Source organism: Vidua chalybeata, chromosome 8, assembly GCF_026979565.1.
Source record: "Vidua chalybeata isolate OUT-0048 chromosome 8, bVidCha1 merged haplotype, whole genome shotgun sequence".
NCBI lineage: Eukaryota > Metazoa > Chordata > Aves > Passeriformes > Viduidae > Vidua > Vidua chalybeata.
The window spans coordinates 15,991,316-16,013,497 of record NC_071537.1 but is presented as its reverse complement, the minus strand read 5'-3'; the positions used below and the strand labels follow the sequence as shown (position 1 = coordinate 16,013,497).

The 22,182-nt window shown below is 48.0% G+C and overlaps 2 protein-coding genes across 6 annotated transcripts in view; both read right to left on the bottom strand.

Annotated features, from left to right (window-relative positions):
* Positions 1 to 1,556: 1,556 nt before the first annotated feature.
* On the bottom strand, positions 1,557 to 9,671 carry LOC128791416 (cytochrome P450 26C1). 2 transcript variants are annotated; one of them, XM_053949067.1, is made up of 6 exons: positions 9,433 to 9,671; positions 9,133 to 9,357; positions 8,732 to 9,007; positions 7,138 to 7,293; positions 4,213 to 4,719; positions 1,557 to 3,947 (listed from the first exon to the last, which is right to left on the bottom strand). In XM_053949067.1, exons 1-6 carry the CDS (start codon positions 9,622 to 9,624, stop codon positions 3,585 to 3,587), a joined length of 1,719 nt encoding a protein of 572 aa, XP_053805042.1. In that variant the 5' UTR covers positions 9,625 to 9,671; the 3' UTR covers positions 1,557 to 3,584. The 2 variants fall into 2 exon arrangements, with proteins under 2 accessions (XP_053805042.1, XP_053805043.1); XM_053949068.1 differs by having other exon boundaries at positions 8,948 to 9,007.
* Positions 9,672 to 10,338: 667 nt separating this feature from the next.
* Positions 10,339 to 22,182, bottom strand: part of EXOC6 (exocyst complex component 6) — an 89,049-nt gene continuing 77,205 nt past the window's right edge. For 2 of the 4 annotated variants that reach the window (XM_053948952.1, XM_053948954.1), the window contains 3 exons: positions 12,287 to 12,399; positions 11,953 to 11,964; positions 10,339 to 11,475 (listed from right to left, as the gene is read on the bottom strand). In XM_053948952.1, the coding sequence (XP_053804927.1) occupies positions 11,343 to 11,475; positions 11,953 to 11,964; positions 12,287 to 12,399 (258 nt within the window). In that variant the 3' untranslated portion in view covers positions 10,339 to 11,342. The remainder of the gene's footprint in view (positions 11,476 to 11,952; positions 11,965 to 12,286; positions 12,400 to 22,182) is intronic. The other 2 variants (XM_053948956.1, XM_053948955.1) reach the window with 1 other exon arrangement.

The following is a 22,182-nucleotide window of genomic DNA, read 5'->3' as shown; positions in this document are numbered from 1 at the left end:
TTTAACTATTTGCTTTGCGTAGTGCATCCTACCCGCCGCAGACCGCTGCCGGTGAAGGAAAGGTGCTGTCGGGAGCGGTGGCAGCGGCTCCGGGCTCGCTGACCCTGCACCGCGCTCGGCGAGCGGGCTGCGGGACGCCGCCGACAGCTGACAGCCGGTGGTCGGCCACCACCGCCTCCTCGTCCTCGGATTTATCGCCGATGCTCTTTCGAGACCAGCGGTTGTACCCATAAATTCCCGCGCCGGCACCCGGCCGCCCGGCTGTCCGGAGTCACCTACCCCGCGGCGCTACCGCCCGGCGCCGATGCGCTCCGCGGAGCTCCTGCGTCCGCCCGCCACCGTCGTCGGCTGGGAACGGCGAGATAGCGGCCGGACCCGGGAGACACGGGGCGGCCGGAGCGAACGGTACCCCGTGCTGGGGTAGCCCGGAGACCCCCTGAGCAGAGCCGCAGCTGTACCAGCGCATCGGCGGAGGAGCCTCCGCTGTCCCCTGGTTCACCTCGAAAGGCGCGGCTTGTATTTCTGCCGGCCGCGGAGGAAGGAGCCACCGGCAGCAGTCCGTCTCAGCCTCCCGATGCAGGTTCAAGCGCGGGTCACCGAGGGAAAAGAAGGTGAGCGCAGAAAGGAAACACCAAACTCGCCGTTCCCAGCTCCTCTCCCCGGGATCCACTGCCCACCCTCGCCTGAGGCTCTCCGGCATCCCGTCGGGGCCGCCGCGTCCGGGGAGAGGCGCTCGGCATGGCCGGGCACCCCGCCCGCAGCCGCGGCGCAGAGGGGCTCCGCGCTGGCGGGCGGGCACCGGCGCTGCTCTCCGGACGGGAGCGGCGGCTCCGGGCAGGAGGGGCGCGGCAGGAGCGGGGCAGCGGGAGGGCTGCGCTGCCTGGGGCTGCTGCTGGTGCCGGCGCAGGAGCCGCCGGCCGCTGGGGAAGGGGCACCCGGCGCGGATCGCGGCTGCGGGGCGCGGAGCTCTCCGCCGCCCACGGCTGCTGCCAATACACTTTTTTTTTCTTTACGGTTTTTATCTTTTACCCTGTTACTTTTGCTTTCTTGCTCCCAGACAAGCTCAATAAACGCTGGAAGTTTTGTGTGTGTGTGTGTGTGTGTGTGTAGGGGAGAGGGTGATGTCACTTTTTATTATTTTTCTATCATCGCATCACACGAGACCCACCCTCTTCTTACGATGCCTTGTTGGAGCGGGGCTGCCCGCCTCCGCAGCCCCTTGCCCAGGAGGGAACCCCCCGGAGGGTACTCCCCCGGCCCCGGGGACGGTAGCCCCTCGGGGTTCGCCGCGGGCCCGGCAGGTTCCGTGGAGCCCGGCCGGCGCTGGCCGGGAGCGGCGGCCGTGCCCTGACCCGGCGCTCTCCCCTCGCCGGGCGCTGACCTGCTTGTGACCTACAACACGGACCGTGACATCTGCGTGAACCCGGCCGGCAACCGCGCCAAGTTCACTGTCTATCAAAATAACGAGATACGGTGGCCTGAGCACCGATAATTGCCACAGGAAGGCTTTATTATCTTCCCAGCTGTGTATTCCCCAGCCATCGGCTTGAAAAGAATCAAATGGTAAAGAGTGAATGGGATAATTAAAAACATCTTGGAAGGGGGTCAAGAAATTAACAGCCTAATATGAACAAACTTTGATTACAAGTAACAATTATTACACTTCATTTGTAAACGCTCATGTTTATCTGCAAACAAAATCAGTTTATCAGTTTCTTGTTTTTTTTTTTTTTTTTTTTAAACTAGATTCATGTTACATTTTTCAGCAGGCTTGTTGGTGCTCAGGGTAATTTTTAAGCGCGCTGCTGGAGGAGCCCTGAGCTTCCTGCACAGGATGCTGGATGCTGCAGGCCCAGCCCTGCCCGCCCGCGGTGAGACCCTGAATCGCCTGCGGTCTCAGCTAGCCAGCAGCTCCTGCTAATTAAAGTTAGTCATTGCCACTTCAGCCACCATCTACTGATTTCACCTCTGATAGGCAAAAAGATTCACCTTTCAGGACAAGGTCAGGAGGGCCAGAGGCTCTGGTTCACTACAGGGTCGACTTGCCAATAGCACTTAACTCAGCCCTGCAGTTCAACCTCTTCCAGATTTGACTTGTCGCATTTGGGAGCCAGGTTTCTGCCCAAGGTGGCGTGGTGGTTGCTGCACAGCCCTCAACAGTTAATGCCAGCACAAGCCCTGCTGCAGTGCTCCAGCACGGACAGGCAAGGGGGATTGGCCAGGGCAAGGCCATCTCTAGCACCAAAGCAGAATGATGACAGAGTTTCAGGAGATTGGAGAGCTCCCCAGAGCCTTTCCAAAGGGACACTGTCTTTGTGCCATGTTTTGGCCCTCACAGGTCAAACTGGTTCTTCACACAGAGCTCACGACACCATCAGGCATGGGATGCTCTAGAGGGACAAGGATTATTTTCCCACTGCATTCACACAGAATGCATGACAGTGGGGAGCAGAAGTGAAGCTGAAAGAAATGTACAAACATGTAATTGCAGATCAAGGACCAAGGCCCAGCTCTGTTCTCAGTACACAAACAACAGGACTCACTTCATTTTATTTTACATGAGAAAGAAATATCCTGTAGGGGTACTCAAAAGCCATCTAAAAGGGTGCCCTCAGCACCCACAGTCAGCATCGGGTACCACCTGGATGGGTGCATGGAACTGCTGTTCTGACTTTCCCTGGCAGAGCTGGGCTGACAGAGGTGACAGTCAGTCTGGCCAGCCAGCCAGCCACGACAGGGCCTGTGTCACCTTGCAAATGTCCCCTCTGCAATGTGAACAGCATCATCAGGAACAAGGAACTTTCTACCATATTCAGAAACATCTCCTTTCTAAACAATCTGTTCCCCAAAGCCCCCTCCCCCTGCTTCAGTCCAATCCCATGGGCAGGCTGTGGCTGGGGAGAATATCCTGGGGGGACCTCAGAGATGGCTTCATGGCAGACTCCAAGCAGCAGCACAGTGCTCAAGCACAACATACACAGCTTCTACGAGTGGGTGAATTAGAGATATCCTCTTTGTGCCAGCTCTAATGGGAAGTGCATGAATGAGATTAAATATTTACAATAAAAAGCACTTTACACCCTATTATTCTAGTTAGAGTTGATGCCGGGGATTGGGCAACTCTGGCTTGTGTTTTCCTGCAGAGGCCCCCACCTTCCCTCTTTTTTAATCTAAAAAGCTACAGTGTGCAGGATGTTTGTCCTGCCTCTCCTATAACACACCTAGAGGAGATAACTCTGAGAGTCTCAGCTGTGGGTCTGGGAGTTTTGCTTCCCATCCCTGGTAGCTGGAGGCCTGTATGGGGCAGGGGCTGACTGAGCCCCCATGGCATATGTACCCTGTCAGCAGCTTCAGCAGGTTTTGCCCCAGTGCTCAGGGGTGGGACTCTGCAGGACACCCTACTGTAGCACCCTGCACACCCTACCAGCCTGTATACCAGGAGAGGAAATATAGAAAGACCTTTAAGGTTTTGTTTGGCAGTGACCCAGTAGCATTCCCAGCCTGGGACAGCAGAGACCTGCTCCTGGCAGCTGTGGAGGGGCATCAGCCCCAGGGCTGAGGGGAGCAGTGCACCCCTCACTGGCTCAGGCCTCGTGGCCTTGGCTGGGCTGCAAGGGGTGGAAGTAGAGCTGCAGCCCATCATCAACAGGGTGCACGATGGGCACGGTCTGCATGGTGGGGTAGCCAGGGGTGGCCAGTTCCCAGCGGGCCGTGCTGACCAGTTCAATGGCCAGCAGCTTGAGGATGGCCTGTGCCAGCTCCTTCCCAATGCAGCTCCGTGCCCCTCCACCGAAGGGGATGTAGTGGAACCGGCCTGCAGCCTCCGGCCGGCCGGCACCAAAGCGGTCTGGGTCAAAGCTGCTGGGGGGGCTCTGGTAGACAGCAGCAGTCTCATGTGTGTCACGGATGCTGTACATGACGCTCCAGCCTTTGGGGATCTGGTAGCCCTGGGGGAGGGAGAGAAGAGGGAGGAGAGGACCGTTACATACCTTTGCTACTGGAGCAGAGGTGCCTGCAGACAGCTCCACTGCATTACCCACCTGCTCTACAGTTCCTTTTCTCCCCAGCCCAACTGAGACCTAAAGAGGTTGCTGGGTGACACTTCCCCGTGAGCTACACTGCCAAGCACCACCACTGTGCGGGACACAGGGTGTTTGCTTATAACGGCAGGCAGCAGCTCTTTACCAGCCTGCCAGAGTGCGAGGCACTTACATCGAGCTCAAAAGTCTGCAGTGCCGTCCTGTAGCCTCCGGAGACTGGGGGCAGCACTCGCAGCACCTCCTTAATCACACAGTCCAGGTAGCGCAGGCGGCTCAGCTTCTCCAGGCTGATATCTGCGGCGCAGTGACAGCTTTGCCCTGGTGGTGCCAGGAGCTGAGGGCCAGGGCAGGGGTTGCTCCGGGGGACAGTGGGCTCTGGCAGGGCACTGGGCTGGAGGGAATCTTCCTCCAGTGGGGCTGTGGGCTGGCTCTGGTCCTTGTGAATGTCTTTGGCCATGGGGTGGGAAAGTGTTTTCTCTCTGTCCCTGCTCTGGATGGGCAGGGTGTCCAGGCAGGGTCCTGCAGGGCAGCACTCACTCTGCTGGTACAACTCATGGGACATCAGCTCCTGCCTTATTTTTTCAATCACTGAGGGGTGCTTCAATAGCAGGAGGATCAGAGAGGTGCTAGCGCTAGCCGTGGTGAAAAAAGCAGCAAATATGAGCTCAATTGCTGATTCCTGGGAGAGGAATAAAAATGACAAGTTTGAATAACATTTCAAAGTGATTGTGTCTCAGACTGTTCTCACCTTTTGCAGGTTTTGCCCCTGTGCAGGGGGCCCTGGCCTGCACTCTGCTCTCCCAAAACCTGCACTCATCCTGGGTTGGACCCAGGGACCAAAGCATTTATGTATGAACTGGACATCCACTTGCCAAGTGACTGCTGCAGAACCACAGCTGGAATTACCTCCACATTACACATTACCTCCAATCCAGCTCTTCTGAGCTTTCCTCACAAGATTTACCAATTTCAAGGCAACACTTTAACATGCATTATAGCACATTGAGTGAAATCCATTTCAAGTGTTACACTTTTTATCATCATCTGCCAATTCCCCTCTGCACCCAGCTTTTACTTTTCTGTCCAGGCAGTGGATATGGGCAGTGGTTTATGCACAAATTCTAGATGTGCTGATAGCTAAAATGGGTTGCATTTGATCCATCTCCAGTTATGATTGATCTTATCTGGGAGGGGACTCAAGGCAAGAGTCAAAAGCATAAAGACCTCTCTGCTAGAGCAGGTCAGCCTGGGAAGTGCTGTAGCCAGCAGCACTTCAGGGAGCACACAGCAGGCAAAGGACATGCTTTTCAACCTGTACAGTCTGAAGCACAGCAGAATTCCCAGTATCTCCACAGCAGATGTATCTGTAACAAGTTAGGAAGTTAATCAGCTCAGATACATGGACCACAGCACAGTCAAATCTGTAATATGCGTCTTGCCCAAGGTCAGGGGTCCCCTCGCAGCCTCCCAGTCTTTGTCAGCAGGGTCTGTATGGAACAGCACGTGCCAGGCTGCTGAGGGCTGTTTGCAGCACCCTCCCTCTGACCAACTTTTGCAAACAGTTTCACAAAAGTTAAGGGTTGCCCAGAGCTGGTTCATGGCATGACACATCTCTGACAGCAAACATAACGCTCAAACCTACGGCACCATCTAAAGGTGCCAGTGGCTCTACAGCACAGGGCTGGGAGTGCTGAGGCTTGAGGCCAGAGACAAAAGCCAAGGAGAAGCCAAAGGCAGGAGTACCAGGAGCTTCCCCCCTGGAAGGCCTGGAACCTGACTGGTATTACAGAGCACTATCTGCTCCAGCCCAGGGGCAAAGAGGAGCAAGGGGAGGCAAGAGGAGCAAGCACTAATTGCTCCAGCCCAGGGACACAGAGCAGTTTCCTTTCACAGGACTGTGTCTGGACTTTAAATTGTTCTGACACAACCAGTTCTAGAGAGGTGAAGCCACAAACACAGAAGAACACTTGAAGACCGAAGGTACTTGGATTCAAATCTGATAAGGATAATGTAACAAAGATGACTCTTTGCTCCCATCCCTAGTGCCATATATTGGCTGGTCTAGATGCTTTTGCCAAAGAGCAGCTCTCAAGGGCATCTTTCGACTGAAATAAAACCCCTGGAACAACAGATCCCTGTCAACCCCTATCACACCTCCTGCAGGCATTAGCAGCAATTTTTACATTCACAAGGTAGCAGACACAGATGAAAAGAAACCTCTCAGTTCCACCATATGCGATTAAACCCCAAGACATTTCAATAGCATGCGAGGAATTTAGGGCAAGTTCTTAGGTTTGAAATAACAGCCCTTATGCTCTTTGCATCAACCTCTGACAGTGCTGCTGCAGAACTTGTGCCACAGCTGCTGTCACAACTTCCCCTCCCTGCTTCTACAAGACCAGCAGAACCAGTGACTGGAAGGCAGGATATTCCCAAGCTTCTTTACCAGAACTGTCCCTGTCCTGGGAGGCAGAATGGGCAGCATTACACCCAGCCAGTGACAGCATTATTATACAGGATGGGTTTTTCAAATCTTCCCAAGGTTTAAAATATTTTAAAACAGTATTGTTGGCAAAGCAACATCTTTTTAATGACCTTTACATTGCAATGGCCCTGGTGAGTCCATGGCAGCAGTACAAATCACAGTGTATTTAGGAAAATTTCTGGGAAAACTGTCTTTCCATATCATTTGAACAAAAAGAAGGGCTGTGTTTGAGAAGCAAACAAGTAGCTCTGAATATTTCCACAAGAGTGTCCTGGAGGTTACTGAGTGCACAGACGTGCAGAGCCTTAACACAGCCACATAACCCTACCAGCATCCTACATCAGGCTGAAGGCTGGTGGCCATGAAGAGGAAAAGTAGAAGGGGCACTCATTCCCTTTTAAAAGGGTCCCTTCTAATGCAAAGAGACACAAGACTACAAGGGCATAAGAGTGTGCTGAGTGCAGGAGCTGGTGTCCTCACTGCTGGTAAGAGGGGGGCAGGAGCCAGCAGCTGGGGGTGGTCCCCACACAAGCCTCCTCCTGGCCCTCAGCCCATGTCTCTCAAAAAGCCACCAAGTCAGGAGTGGCACTGCAAGGCAGAGGTTCTCCTTACCTTTAGCTCCTGCATGGTGAATTCTTTGCCGTGCTCCTTGGCACTGTTCATTATGAAATCCAGAGCATCGCTGTGGTCTTCTGGGCTGTTTCTCTGCAGTTTTTCCTGTATAGCCTTCTCCATAAACTTATGTAGCATGTCCCGTGCTTTGATTCCCTGTGAGAGGCACACACAGTTCAGGAGAACCTTAGGACCTGCCCCCCTCTCTAGAGAGACCACGGGAACCCAAGAAACTCTCTGGGAGGAAAAGACAGCAGTAAACTCAAGCTACCAAGTTCAGAGGCATCTGCACTGAGCAAATCTACAGTTCTGTCAGGTCCAAAAGAAGCTTATTCCAAGGGACAAGAAAAGGTAACAAGAAAACTGAGTCCAGACAGCAAGGCACGAATGGTTTTACAAGGGTATAGTGGATAAAGACACATTAATCACAGTCAGATCATCTTCAGGTGTGTTGCACTCCACTGCAGCAAAACATTCATGTACTATCTCAGCAAGTGAAGTGATCAGCAATGCCTTTGCAAAGTGGGATGGATGGGGTCACAGAGCGTATGACTCTCTATAAAAATGTCTCCAGCAAAAGCCAGAAGGACCAGAAATTTGAAATTAAAAATGGCCATGGCCAAATATTGGGAAGAAGATACAAAGGCTTAGATTTGAGATGGAAAGGATTGGACAAAGTAAACAGGGCAGGGAGTGAGGAGAAAGACAAGGGGACCTAAAGGCAAGTTAAAGTTGCTGGTCTGAGGCCAGACAGGCTTTGACTGACCTAAAAGAGGGCAGGGGGGATGAAAGCTCATACTGGTGACAACCTGCAAAGGGAAACTGGACAGGGAAAACAAGAGCTTTGATGAAGAGTAGCAAGGAGGCTGAGGGAAAACTGGGACTGGCTGGGTAAGGTGATCCAACTGGGCAGAGCTCACAGTGAAAATAAGATATGAGGGGCTAAAGTGGACAGGAGACTTCAGCTGTGGTAAGGGTGGAGAACCCAAAGCCAGACAAGGGAGGAATGTGAGAGGAAGAATAGTACACAGGACCTATACCTAGAGCAGGAGTGTGGAGAGGCAGGCAAAGAGGGGCAGAGCAGCAGGGAAGAAACTGCAGGTTGAAAAAGGCAGAGAAGACTGGGTTGCTTGTAGCTGCTGGACTACAAGGGACTGAGGACCATAAGAGGGTCTTAAGTTCCCAGACTGCCTGAGTTTTGGAGGAGGTGCTGGGCTGAGGTGTGCTGTGCCCACACACCCCTCTGCCATGGGCTGACATGAGTTCAGATGGGAAAAGATGGGACAGGGTCACACATGATGGACTCATGAGAGGCAACATATGGGATGAGGGAGAAGAGGAGCCCTATGCTGTACAATGAGCTGGAGCCAGTGCCCAGAGGAGTTGGAAGCCAGCCAGGAGCATGTGAGAAGTGCAGAGAGAAGGGGAAATGGCTAGGGTAGGTAAGACATACAAGCCCTCAGACCTAGAATAGGGTGTTGCAGGTGTCTTGGCCCATCAGAAATGTCCCTTGGTGGGCCTAGGGACAGGGGGTCTGTGCTGCCAGGGCCCAGGCCCTGCCCCCAGGCAGAGGAAGCAGTGCAGGCGGCAGTACCTTGCGCAGCCCACTGAAGGGTATGTTAAGGGGCAAGGAGAAGAGGTTCTCCACCAGCTGTTCAAAAGTTTTGGCCAGATCCTTGAACTGCTTTTCCTCCAGGCGGAGCCCCAGCAGAATCCGAGCTGCAATGCGGAAAGTTAAGGTTTTAGCGGAGGAATAAACTGCGATAGAGCCTGGCTCCATGCACCAGCCCCGCAGCTCCCAGCTCACAACCTTCTGGATGCGCGGCAGGTAGCTCTCCAGGGCGGCACGGCTGAAGACTCTGGCCAGGATCTAGGAGAAGGGGGAAGAGAGGCAGGTAGTTAAAGAAGGGGGAGCACACATGCCACCAAGGCCCAGGCCTGGGCAGGAGATGCCACCTGGGCTGCGTGCCCTGTCGGGGAGGCTGTGAAGCTCACCTTGCGGCGCTGGCGGTGCAGGTCACCAGTGGAGCTGAGCAGAGTGTGGGAGCCCAGGATGATCTGGGTGCTTTGGGGCCACTGTGCGCTGACCAGCGTGTGCTCACCCAGCAGGATCTTGCGGATGTTCTCAGCGCCTGTCACCCGCACCACAGGCCGGCCCAGGAGGTGGGTCTTGAAGACGTTTCCATACCTCTCCCGCCGAGAGCTGTGGAAGCGGGAGCCCTGGGGACGAGCTGCAGGTCAGCTCGTGGCTCCCGCCAGCCCCTTCCCACCCCACCCCGTCCCCCGGCGCCTTACCTGGAGCAGCCAGTGCAGAGTCTCCCCGAAGAAGGGCCAGCCCATGGAGCCCTTGGGCAGGGGCAGGGCACTGGCGCGGTCTCGGCTGAGGCTCCAGCGCAGCGCCCACAGGTGCCGGCACAGGGTGACCAGCAGAGCCAGGACCAGCAGCACCAGCGCCGCCGCCTCGGGCCAGGAGGGCCCGACCGGCATCCTCCTCCGGCGGCGGGGACGGGGCGGGCGGCACGGCTGTCAGGCACGGGGGGCCGGCGCCCCGCGGCTCGGCTACGGGCGCTGCGCGACGGGTCCAGCCGGCTGCTGCCCGCCCGGCCCCGCTCGCCTCCTGCTGCCGGTTCGCCCCTCGGCCACATTTATATAGATATTGGCCACTTACGCCCGATCCACCTTCGGAGATGACGTATCCGCTGCATATTTAAGCAGCGCGGCCAAGTGCGGTGATTGGCGCGGAAGGGCCGGGGACAGCGGCCGAGGGGCTCGGGGCGGCGGCGGGGCAGCCCCCGGGGCTGGGGGCCCGGCGCCCCCTCCCGCCCCCGCCCAGCTCCTCAGGGCGCCCCAAGCCGGAGGCGGGACGGCCGCTCCTGCGAGCGGGGTACTCTCTCCGCCCCGCCGGCAGCTCCCGGTGCCCCCTCGGGCCAGCCTGCCCAGGTAGCGAGTCCCGTTCCGGGCTCCCCCGACCAGGGAGCGCCCCAGCCCTGCCCCTCAGGCCCCACCGACCCCGGCTTCCCGGCCTGCAGCGGCAGTCGGGGCGGTCCTGCAGTGCTCCCGGCCCGCACCCCGCCGTCGGGGCCGCGCGAATCCCCGGCCCCCTTCCCCGGGGTAAATCACCAATGAGTCGGGACCTGCACAGGTCCCGCGAAACCAGCTCTGAGGTGTGTTTCGGTGTGTGAAATTAAACAGGAATATGGGTGAGGTTTCTATTACTGTATTTAGACCGTCAATAACTTAAAAATACAGCGAAAATGTACATTATTTTTACACGTTCCATTTGGTTTGTATTTGTTAGACATTCTCTTAGTGTCTAAAACAGCCAGAGGGGACAGTGCAAAGAGACCGGTAGTGGGACAAAATGCTAATCGCTGGGATGGGGCTGGCAGGAGAAAGCGCGAACTAACAAACAGATGCGGCACGAAACCAACAGCGGCAAACCTATTCCTTACTGCAACCTGGGATAAAGAACCCGAGATCTTACAAAAGTACAGTTAGAAATAGCAACCCTGAGGAACAAAACCAAAACGAAACAACATGTCACATTATAAAGAAATCAAATGGTTATTTACATTCACAACCTCAAGATTAAACCCTTTTGGGGAACAAAGCCTGTAAATCCTAATGCTAAATAGATATCAAGTCTAGTTCTCAGGTAGTTTTCAAAGGTACTAAAAATCAGAAGACCTTTTCATACCTCCAGACTACAAAACCTGGTATATTGGTAAAATTATGTCCAATCACTTTAGGGCTAATAGACATTTACTGCAGGAAAACAATAAGCAGCATCTGAAACACAAGTATCTCAATGCTTAAAAACATTAAATTAGAATTCAGCCAGAAAACAGCAACTAAGGGATCATTTCTCAAATTATTCCTACTCAGAACAAAATTTTGGACACCATATCTGCAGATATTTAAATAACATATTTACAGTTCAGCAGTTCCATGTACAATACGATTGCGCTGGTTTTTATTGTACAACCTTATTTTTCACCATTTGTTTACAATATACAAAATAGTATTCGACCCATTAAAAATACGTACAAAGAATTGTTTGTTGAAGACTACATGTACAATCTATCTACTGCATTTTTCCTTTTCTCGGTTAAACAAAAGTCCTAACTGGTATCACCATTTGCTTAGTAGAAATAGTGGATAAGAAACATCTCTTGGTGTGATGAGATACTGTCGATTTAAGTGGCCTATGTGTGCTGGGACATACCATTCACTAAACTCCTAAGTTGCTTTACTACAGTCTCTATTAGCTTCTGCTTGTCACGGTCATTCTTCCTGAACTGAGCAAAAATGTTGTTCTTTTTGCTGGAGTCTTTCATTCTAGAGAAATAAAAAAGCAAATGACAAACACATTAGAAACGTAAATTGAAAATAGAAAACGAATATTTAGATTGGTTTACTACTGTTCTTCTTTTGATCTTTCTGCTAATAAGAACTGAAAGATTACAAAACCTGCTCACTATGTGCTCTTTAATTAAACTTCTGCAATGCAGAAGTGCAGAATGGGTTCGTTTCAACAAATGCTACTTTACAAATAACCTGTAAGTATTAAGCAAGTACCCCTTCAGCAGGACCCTGATCCTACCAATTGCCTTAGGAGAGAAGCAAGTCAGAAAACCCGTTAGTATCATCTGCTTCCATGGTAAATTCAGACTCGGCGAATGGGTGAATTTTGTTCACCGTCAATAACGGGCATCTATATTGCTGATTTCCCACACCAACGGATATAAAAACAAAATTCGGGAAATTAAGTAAGTTACAGAAACAATATTTTGTAACAATATAGGTGATACGTACCCTCTGTGAACTCTGCAAAAGATATTTTCATCGCAGGCAGGAGAGGAGAGAAAACATTGTTAGAAAGCATATTTAAACTGCAACGTGTTTTGATGCGGTTTTTACAAGCAAGTTGGTACCGGGCTGTCGGTAACGTGCCCTGCTCACCCTGCCCTCCCGCCAGGCCGGCCGAAACGCTCGCATCGGCTTCACCTCGGCCAAAGCTCAGCGTCTCCCTTCCCTAGAGCGGCAATTCGGGCAGCCGCTGGCTGCTCCCGCGGCCCGGCCCCGCCGCTCCCGGCAGGGCGGCTCCGGCGCCGCTTCGCATCCCCGCGCCGGCAGCTCCCGCACTTACTTCTCCAGGAGCGTGAGGGCCGTGCTGGGGTTGACCCGCAGGTACTTGGAGGTGGCCTGCCCGTAGTCAGCCAGGTAGGTGGACCAGTCCCACACCATGAAGAGGTCCAGGAGCTGCGGGGGAAGAGGCGGGTGAGGGAGTGCGGGGAGGCTCTGCAGAGGGAGGCCGGGCGCAGCCCCCCGCCGAGCCCAGCCATCACCCCCCCTTCACCTGCCCTTCATTTCTTTCTTTAACGTCCCTCACCTCCCTCAGTGTTCAGCTGTGCAGGTTTGGCCCCAGGAGGGGATGCTGATGGCTTCACACTTTAGTATTTAGGAACTTGCTTTACTGTGGGGAGCAAGACAGGGATGCTCGTTTCTGCTGCTTCTCACACTAATTTAAACGAGGTTCAGGTAGTCGAATTAAAGTGAATTAACACCTCCTGGCCTCCTGGCTGCAGTCTCCATTATGACTGATCCCTGAAACTCAGAGCCAAGCCCTGGGCACACTTCTGGCCCAAATAAAACCAAATACTTCAGTGGAGGAACAAAAAGTCCCCAAGCACAGTACTACGCTTGGCTGCAGTTTCAAATCAGGTCTTGGACTCATAATCTGAGAACTGCTGTTCAACAATAAACCAGCCTGCTTTTACAATCAGACGCAATGCCAAACCTCCAGCAGCCAGCACCCTCACAGTCCTCAAAGCTTAATTCCCCCTCCACCATCACCGGGTGCAGGCCAGGCACCGCTGGGCACCCTGCCCAGGCTGCCAGGGGCCAGGGCACAGGCAGCCCCGCTCGGGGATGCCTTTCCCACGGCTACCTGCGGGCCAGTGGGCCCCACTGCCATTGACGTCAATGGCGGGGCACCCCAGCTTCCCCCTGCGTCTGGTGCTTGGCCTTGTCCTGCTGCTGAGGGCTAACAAGGGCTTGTTCTCAGGCTGTCCCGTGTTAGCCAAACCTACTGTTAAAAAAAGCGTTGGGAACCATTAACAACACTTCACCCCAGCACGCAGTGCCCGTGGCTGCTCCGCTGAGCTGTAACCTAGGGCCCTGCCTGCCTGGAGACCTGCTGAATCAGTAATGCTCGAAAGGTGGGCTGGAACAGGATTTTGTGTAACAAAACCACTTGAAAAAATATAACAGACTACTGCAAGTCACACCATTTTTCTATCCCAAGGCAGAACCGTTCACTTCAAACATTTGCTTCTGCTAAACCAGATCAGAGCTGTTAGAGCTGGGACACAACAGTAGCAGCCCCTGCTCCCACAAGCAGAGGTGGAGCAGACGCCCGCTCTTCTGACTTCTCAGGCTGCACTAAGAGGAAGGCTGCACCCCAGAGAACCTTGCCTTACTCAAACTTCTCAGCCTGATAAACTGTCAGAGGAGTCCAGTAATGCTCATGCCCAAAATCATAACACCAATTCATTTACAGAATAAAAGCATACATCCAGTCTTTCCCAGCTTCCCATTTCTATGCCTCTCTTTTGCAAATTTTTCCACTTCCAAACCACTTTCTTATGTTACTTTCAAAGATAGTGTCTAATTTAAACACATAATTTTCTGATTAATTACTCCTTCCTTATTTGTAGTGTAATCTTTTAGGACTAGGTAGCAACATTTCCTGGCATTATAATGGACCTCTGACACACCTACTCCTCTGTCATCCCAAAGACCTTTAGGGACCCTTACAAACCTCAGCGACAATTACATTTTACATTTAACTATCTCACAGGGGTGAAAGGATCTAAAATCCAAGGAGGCAATTTCACTTTCTGCTGACTAGAAATCCATGATAACCACCAAGGTCAGATTCAAACAGTTCTTTCCCACAAAGCCCTTTCTCAAGATGGACACCACCAATTTTACTGAGTTGCTGAGAACATGCCTTCAGTCACCATGCAAACAGACTTGGGAAGGCTTGATAACTCAGTTGTGAAACTCACAGCCTCAGTTGCTACTGCATGTTACTCATCACTTGTTATTACTCGTGTTACACAGTTTGAGGTGCCCAGTCCTTATTTTTTTAGCACAACCAAAAGAGTTGTGCTAAAAAAAAAAAAAGAGTATTTTAAAGCACAACCAAAAGAGTGGAAAGATAGGACAGGCAGATGCACAAGACAAGATGTGAGAATAAAGCTGACAGGAACCCAAACTGTATAATCTGGTGATTAATAACTTACTGCTACTTACAGCGCTACTTGTCATGGCTTCCACATGGGACATGGTCCTTAAGAATGGACCAATATACCTGAAGTTGTATTGAGTGAGTAAGAAGTGAAAGATTTCATTTCTTATCCCTATTGTACCATTAAAATTGAGGATTCTGGGTAAATCCTAAACAACCCTGAAGCTCATATGGGTGAAAGGTATCTAAAGGTATCCTGCTAGCAATGTGCAGCCCAAAACCACTGATGACTGACACAATTACAGTCCTGACAAGTTCAAAGAAACTCCCCTGACAATACTGCAGGAGTGAGTTTCATATGATGCTTTCAATGGCTGACTCAACTGATTGTGCCATGTCTCTGGGAAATCTCAGTAATAGTGATGACTGGAAGATTACACCTCATTTGTCACCTGGCCAAACACAGGTAAGCATGTAGGGCTCTAAACAGACCATGAAGCCTGTTGTTTTTCAACACAAGGTAAAAAAATGTCACACAGAACACAAAGCATATTCTGTGCACTCCAAGACAGTCCTGGCCCTAAAGAATGAACACCCAAAGAAACACTATTGGCAAAGGTGATGTACCCAGAGCTTCTTCCCTGCTCCATGCATGGTCAAAGAGCTGCACGCAACCAACTTCATGCTAAATAAAGTTCAAGCAGCTGTCATGACACATGGCAGGTAGCTCAAAGGCCCAGGCATGCAATCAAATGACACATGCCACTCAGTCACAGCCCCCTTCCCTCCTTCTGTGCATCTGCTCAGGGGCTGCAGTATGACAATCATGTCCTGGATCTGGATTAAATGTGGCAGGGAGCTGCAGACACTGCTGGAGACCAGACTGCTGCTGTGCATGATTATGCATTGTGCATTTTGTCCCACTCACAGGTGCAGTTCTGCACCGTGGCATACTGCTGTATGCAGTGGGCTTTGACAGCAAGTACTGCATGCTGTGGGGTGGGCAAGAGCTGCCTGGTGTGCAGCTCTTGGGATCTGTGTCCTGGCCACTCCTATCACCTGCATCTGCCCTGGCACCCAGGCTCAGTGGATGCACAGCCCAATGCAGGCGCTCTGTGAGGGAAGCAGATTGGCAAGCAGCCAGTGGCAGAGAGGACAGTCTAGCAGAAATGTCACACTGGCCCCAGGACCACCACATGGGTGGTGGGAATTAACTTCAATCCATTCATGCAAAGCTTCACTTCAGCACAACACAACACCAAATTCACCTTCCAGCAACAATGCAGAGGTGTTAACTCACCAATCTGTTTTAATTTCTGTTGCTCTGCTCCTTTCTGATTTACACCATCTTTTGCTACACAAATGTGTGCCCTATTTAAATTAATAATTTTAATTCCTCTCCCTGATATAGAAAAAGTGGGACTGTCTTGGCCACAGGCATACAATGTACATGAAGCACAGGACAGTTTGCTGGTTCTGCGACAGTAGTTTTTACTGCAGCATCTAGGATAAAATCAAGGCCAAGTTAAAGCAACATGTCCCTGCTACTATTTTATGTATTAAAGCTTTCACTATTACTGAGACAACAACTGAAAATGAAATGTATTATCTAACAAGGAATGCCCCACACTGGCATACACTGTCAAAAGATAAATATGGGCAAACAGTAAGTCCTGGCAATAAGCATTTCCCAGCCTCAAAAATCAAAGGCCACAGAGTGCATCACATCCGGTGCTACTGGCTGCAACTCCTTTAAGGTTAGACTGTGCACAGCTTGCCTTGAAATTACAGTAGGAAAAATGTTTATTTTGCACATGCATCTTTCTTAAGTTAACATGTGTGGAAAAAACCTCAGACAGAAGGGCAATCGCAACCCCACATAAGGAGTCACCCAAGGGTGTTCAGTCAGAACCAGAGTATCATGCAGCCAAAACACTGTGAAGCACCAAATAAACTAAATATATGTACTCTGCTACCCAAGAACAATGGCACTGCTGTGCTCTTTATCCCATAATAACCATGAAAAATAAGAATAAGCTCAGACAGGCAATACTATACCCAAGTATTTTATAATGAAGCAGAATATGCTTCCCTAGGAGCAAAGAGCAATTATTCCCTTCTGACTAGGAAAAATTTGCAGAGATGTATGTGTGTCTGAGTCATTGTGGAAAAAAAAAAAAAAAGGAACAAGGGAAAAAAAACCAAGAACAAGTTTTAGCCTTTCCTGTATACCACACAGAACATCCTATAAATTGTCTACTTACATTTATAAGATACAGTCTACACTTCCACCTTATTTAGAGGATTTTGCATCTTCTAAAGGTGTGATATAAGGGGAACCTTCATCCAACATCTTGGAACCATCAGGGCTGATGATCAGAGAGCAGCACATTTCTCCTACTGAACGTGCAACAGTGTTGCTTTCCCAAACCATTAAATTGTTAGTCATATATATACTTCTAACATTATAGGTAACTTAAGCCTCTGGTTGCTGTATTGCACTTTTATTTTGAATTATGCTTTACAGTGCTTTGATTTTGTAATTTTCCCTTGGTGCAGATATTTTCTAAATGCCTTTTATGTCTAACATTAGGTCTCTCTGTAGAAATAAACATCACTTGGAAAAGAAAAGGTGTTTACGTGTACTTATGTAAAAGTTTATAGTAATTTCTGACATTATACAGGTAACACAGCTATTTTTAATTGGAAGACTTATTTTAAAAGATACTAAACTATGTTTTAGTTAAAAGAGCTCCTCCTGGAAGACCTTGCTAGCTAATAGGATCAGTTAAGACAAAACATTATAATATTGATGCTATGAGAGGAAAAGATCTTAAAACTTCTAGGGACAGAATTCTGACTTCAAACAGGGTACTTGCACCTATTCTTCAAAGTTAGTACTCTAGCGTTTTCCCAGTATCTAGGTGATATGGCCGTGTTTGAATAGAAATTACTCTTTATCATTGCTCACTAAAGCTTTGTATTGTCTTACCTAAAGTTCAGAGCAGCTCAGCCATAGTCCTGTATTTAGGCCATCTTGTAATTCCGTGAGAATTTTGTGCACTGGGAACTGCTGGAATTGACCATCCGGCCCTTTCAATGACATTTGAGCCTCTTGTCACATCCTCAGCTATCATACAGATGCCCTTTCCTTTCTACTTTTGGGCAACTGTCAGGAATAATCTTGGAAGAGGACACAACTTTGGGAAATAGCTATGCACAGAGTGAGCACAGCAACAGACAGAAGGAGGAGACATGAGCTTTGCAGATGGGAATGGGGGCAGTGTCCATTAGACATTGTGCTGGTTATACTACAAAAATCATAATTGTAAATTATAAAGGCAGCTTAGTGCAAGTTGGAATGGTGCAAATTGGAATCTCTTCTGAAGCACCACGAGCATCAGCAAATAGCTTTGGTTGTACAAATGGCACCAGTGATTCAGGAGCTGGAGATAAAACTGAGTAGTACACTTAATTTCCCACTTATCTTTCAGTAAAGTAAAATATTCCATCCAAAGAAAAGTAATTCTTTTAATATATCACTGTCATGTTATGTCAGTTCTGGCCCACTCTCCTTGCTCACAAGCTGAATATTTCTTATGCGAAACAGTTTATTAACCCCTAATCACCCAGTTACTTCTAGACTTGATTGCATGTGTAATTACCTTTTGTCAGGTACAATTTGCCTGATAAACATGTCAGAACACTTGCTGCTTAGTCTGTTGAAACAGATAAATGCTGTCTTTCCACAGCCTTGGGGCATAATTAACAGGGAAAAAAAAGGCAGTTATAAAAACACACAGAAGCTGATTCAGTGAGGCAGGAGTTCACAGCGTGCAGCCCGCCAAGGCCCATTGCCCGGCCCGCTACGCTTGCCTGAGCTCTTATTGAGTTCCAGCCTGCTGTGACAGGGCAAAGGGGGCAGACCTCAAAAACTGAGATTTAAAGTAGGTTTCCACGTGAACTTCAAAAAAGAGTGGGATGATGCCTGTTTGGAAAAAAAAAAAAAAAAAAAAAAAGACAGAAAAAAACCGAAAAAGAAAAAACCAACACAGTGAAGCAGCAGAGAATGAAATTGGTAGAATCTCTGTCATCATTATGTGTTATATGCTCAAACAGACTCTCTGGGATAGGACCAAGAACAAAAAAAACTAAAAGAAGGCAGAGGAAAAAAAAAAAAAATCAGGAAAAGCAAACAGGTCAGGATTAACTAAAAATGCTTTGTGGCATCCTTGGGATCAACTGCTTCTGATTTCTGCCCTGTAGTGCTCGCAGGTTATGTACCCATGCACTACGGGGAGTGCGAAAAAAGAAATCCTTACCTGACCTCTGGATAACCCAAACAGGAGATTAGCCCATTTCCAAGCAAAGCAGGTTGTCACACTGTTAGGCCAATTGCTTCTATTGACACTTTGCATAAACATCTTACACAGGGTGATCAGAAAGGACTGTTACGCCATTAATGCTCTTTTTATTTTTTTATACCTAAGTCTTACAGAATAAAGGCCTTTCTGAGTAAGGGATAACAAAAGGGTCAAAAGGTCACAAACATTCTTTTAAGTAGGCAAAAATCGTGGAAGTTTAGATTCATTGAAAAGTGCAAATTGGAATTTTTTTGCATCTTAACCATTCCAGCACACTCAGCTTTTTCTAATTTCCCTTCTAGTAAATTCATTATCTACTTAATTGTGCATTTTTACTTTTACTTTTAAATAAGAAAAATGCTAAAGTCTTCATTTTAGGAAATAGCAAGCTGTCTAACCTCAGCTAATCAGTAATCTAAACAGACTTAGACATTACCATTGAAATCCTCGTGAGGACCAGTGTGAAAATATATAGAACTTTTTCTTGAAGTGGGATGACTGAATAGTCTCTCACGTACAGTTTTCACATAATTTACACAGCATGTGGTTTGCACTGTGTACAGCAAAATATTCTATATTTTCTTTTGTTTTGCTTTCGCTTTGATCAGAGATGGAAACAATCTCCCTTTAATAGTATAAAAGCCACCTGCTGGGCATCACAGACTACAGCTAATTGGTAAATTCTTTGAAATTTTGATATAATGGATTTTGACCTCTTTAATTAAAAAAACCCAAAGCCTAGAATACGGTGAACTCTCTGGGAAATGAACAGTGCCAAGCATATACAACTGCAAGCTACACCCAATCTTTTCTTAGGAAAGAATACAGAAATAACATTACAATTTTTTCCTTGAGGATGCATGGCTTTTGGCATAGGGAAAAAAAAAAAAAAGACTATTGCTAGCTATGTATCATTTCAGTCCCTAAGATAAAGACAGAGCAAACACATTATTATTTCAATAATTTCTGCTTTTATTGGGCTTTGGAGCTAACAAGCACCAAACATGAAGGTGACTTTTTCATTTTTAACACAGTAAACTCATAAAAGATACTTACAGATGTTCCAGTCCTCAACATTTCCTACTCCAAGGAGCTCACACTGTACCAACCTACCCTGCCTTGTTTTAAGGACAAATGGGTTTCAGGACCCAAAAGGAAGCCTGTCAACCAGAATTGTTGCTATTTCATAATCTCTGACATAACGTTAACCTTTCAGTGGAGCTATAATCTCATTGCTTTGGGAACTCTGAGGCAGCACTGTCTTTCTTTTGTTAAAACACTTATTTATATTCTGCCCAGCATAATGGGGCCATGGTCCATGACTGAGACTCATAGGCACTGCAGTAACACAGCTACACAACAACAACAACAACGCTTTTTTGATCTTTGCTTAGGTTTCACGCACAAGTATATATGAATATATGTTACACAGGTATACATTTTTTTCCAACAAATACTGTCTACATGACCATGAAGGTAACACCATCATTATTCACCAAGTTATACTCCTGTTAATTAAAGCATGCACACCAAGAGAGCACTTACTAAATTGGAAAACAAAACATAAAGGACCAGGATCAGAATCAAAACTGGACAAGTCTTGTTTACTCTGAACATTTCTTGGTTGCAAAAGAACAACAGAACTACTTAAAATGTAGATACCTAAATGCAGCTTGAAAGAAAAAAAGACAGTTTGCTAACTGTAGAATAACACCATACCAACCAAACACAATTATCACTTAATCAGTAGGTGTTCATTACTGCTGACAAACATCTTGTTAGCCTGGTTAGCAAGTCTGCCTGCCACTTGCCAAAATATTTTGTTTTATTTAGACCTGGTGACTTATTTTGTGAATGTGGTGAATTTCAGAATCGTCTCTACTGATCACATAACTGGAGTAACGCACATTGGTCTTTTATTTCAAAGTGTACATTGCTCTCTTGATCTGTGAATGTCTCCCCGTAGTTTATGCTATTTTTCTGAATTGGTACAACAAATGGATTTTCAAAGTGATGTTATGGGGACTTAGCTATGCAATTCCCATTAGTGTCAATGGGGGTCGCAGGCTAAATTCCTAGACAATGCTTTGAAAACTGAGCCCTGGATTTTCAAAGGAAGGATAGTCTGTGTTAGAAAGGCAGTGTCTTAACGTTTTTAAGCCACTGCATTAAAACCTGCCTTTTCCTCTTAAGCACTATACATTTAGAAATTGTGTCTAAATTTGGGACATTGAAATGTTCACAGGAATGAAATAATTTTGTATTTAAATGCTACCATCTGTTTCAAATTTATAAGTGAAATTTTATCTGTCACTATCTTGAATGTTGGGATACAATCTTCAACACATTCATAAATGTACAATATATAATGTTATGACAGCTGAACCATTGGGATTTGTTGCTATGCTAAGAGAAAACAGAAGTTATTTGTGTTCATATATCTTTTATAAGAAAAAATCCTTGCAAAGGACAGTATTCTTTCCTAAAATCTGGACCTTGTGGCACACTTTGAGAAATGCCTGGTCTTGTTACATTCATGAATTTTTTTTTTTTAATTCTTTGGCACTTCAAATCAACTTAGGCCTACCTAAAAAACAGAATATTTGCTGTTGAAGCCACGTGAACAACTTTGTTGCTGTTACCATAACCAGAAAAACACTCACAACATATAATTTTTACAAATCCAATTAAAACTTCAAGCAGCCCAAGATGTAACATCTGAAGACACAGAAAAGTAGTTTCTGAGACAAATATAAATAGCTAGGCCCTATGAAACACCCAGTACGGCAACAAGTAATACCTCTTCAAAGAAGATTTGTTTAATTACAGTGAAAATGTTTATTGTGAAGTGTGTTGTTCTTCATCATTAAAGAATAAGCTGGACTAGTAGCAAAAGAACCATCTTTTGAGTCTAGAAGCAGAGAAGAGTTTGAAAAGTGGGAGCCTGGCAGACAGTCAGGCTCCAGAGGGCACGGGCTCTGGCCAAATTGCTCCTGTCAAGCGTGTTAGTCTGTACACAAAGTCCCTTTAGACAAAGCATAAAACTATGTCAATGGCAAAATTTGTGTGGATTAAAAATTGTGTATTATGCAATGGTCAGGTCATTCACCATTTTTTCTGGTTTTGAGCTCCTGACACAGAGGTGTACACGCTCAAACAGCAAGCAGGGGTGACAAGTGCAGTCCCCCAAAACAGGCCATCTGCCTCTCACCTGAACGAGACTTTGAAAACACAATTTCAATTATTCAAATTATGAAGCATTTAATATAGCAGAGTTAAATCTCAGCTGGAATTTTCATTTGGCTTCTGGTTGTTTTTTTTAAACACAGGTTTGCCAGTAGTACTTAAATATTGACATCTACCAAAAAGAAATTTTATAGTTTAGTTTATTTGATCTTTAATTTTCTATAGGCACTTTTTTTTTAC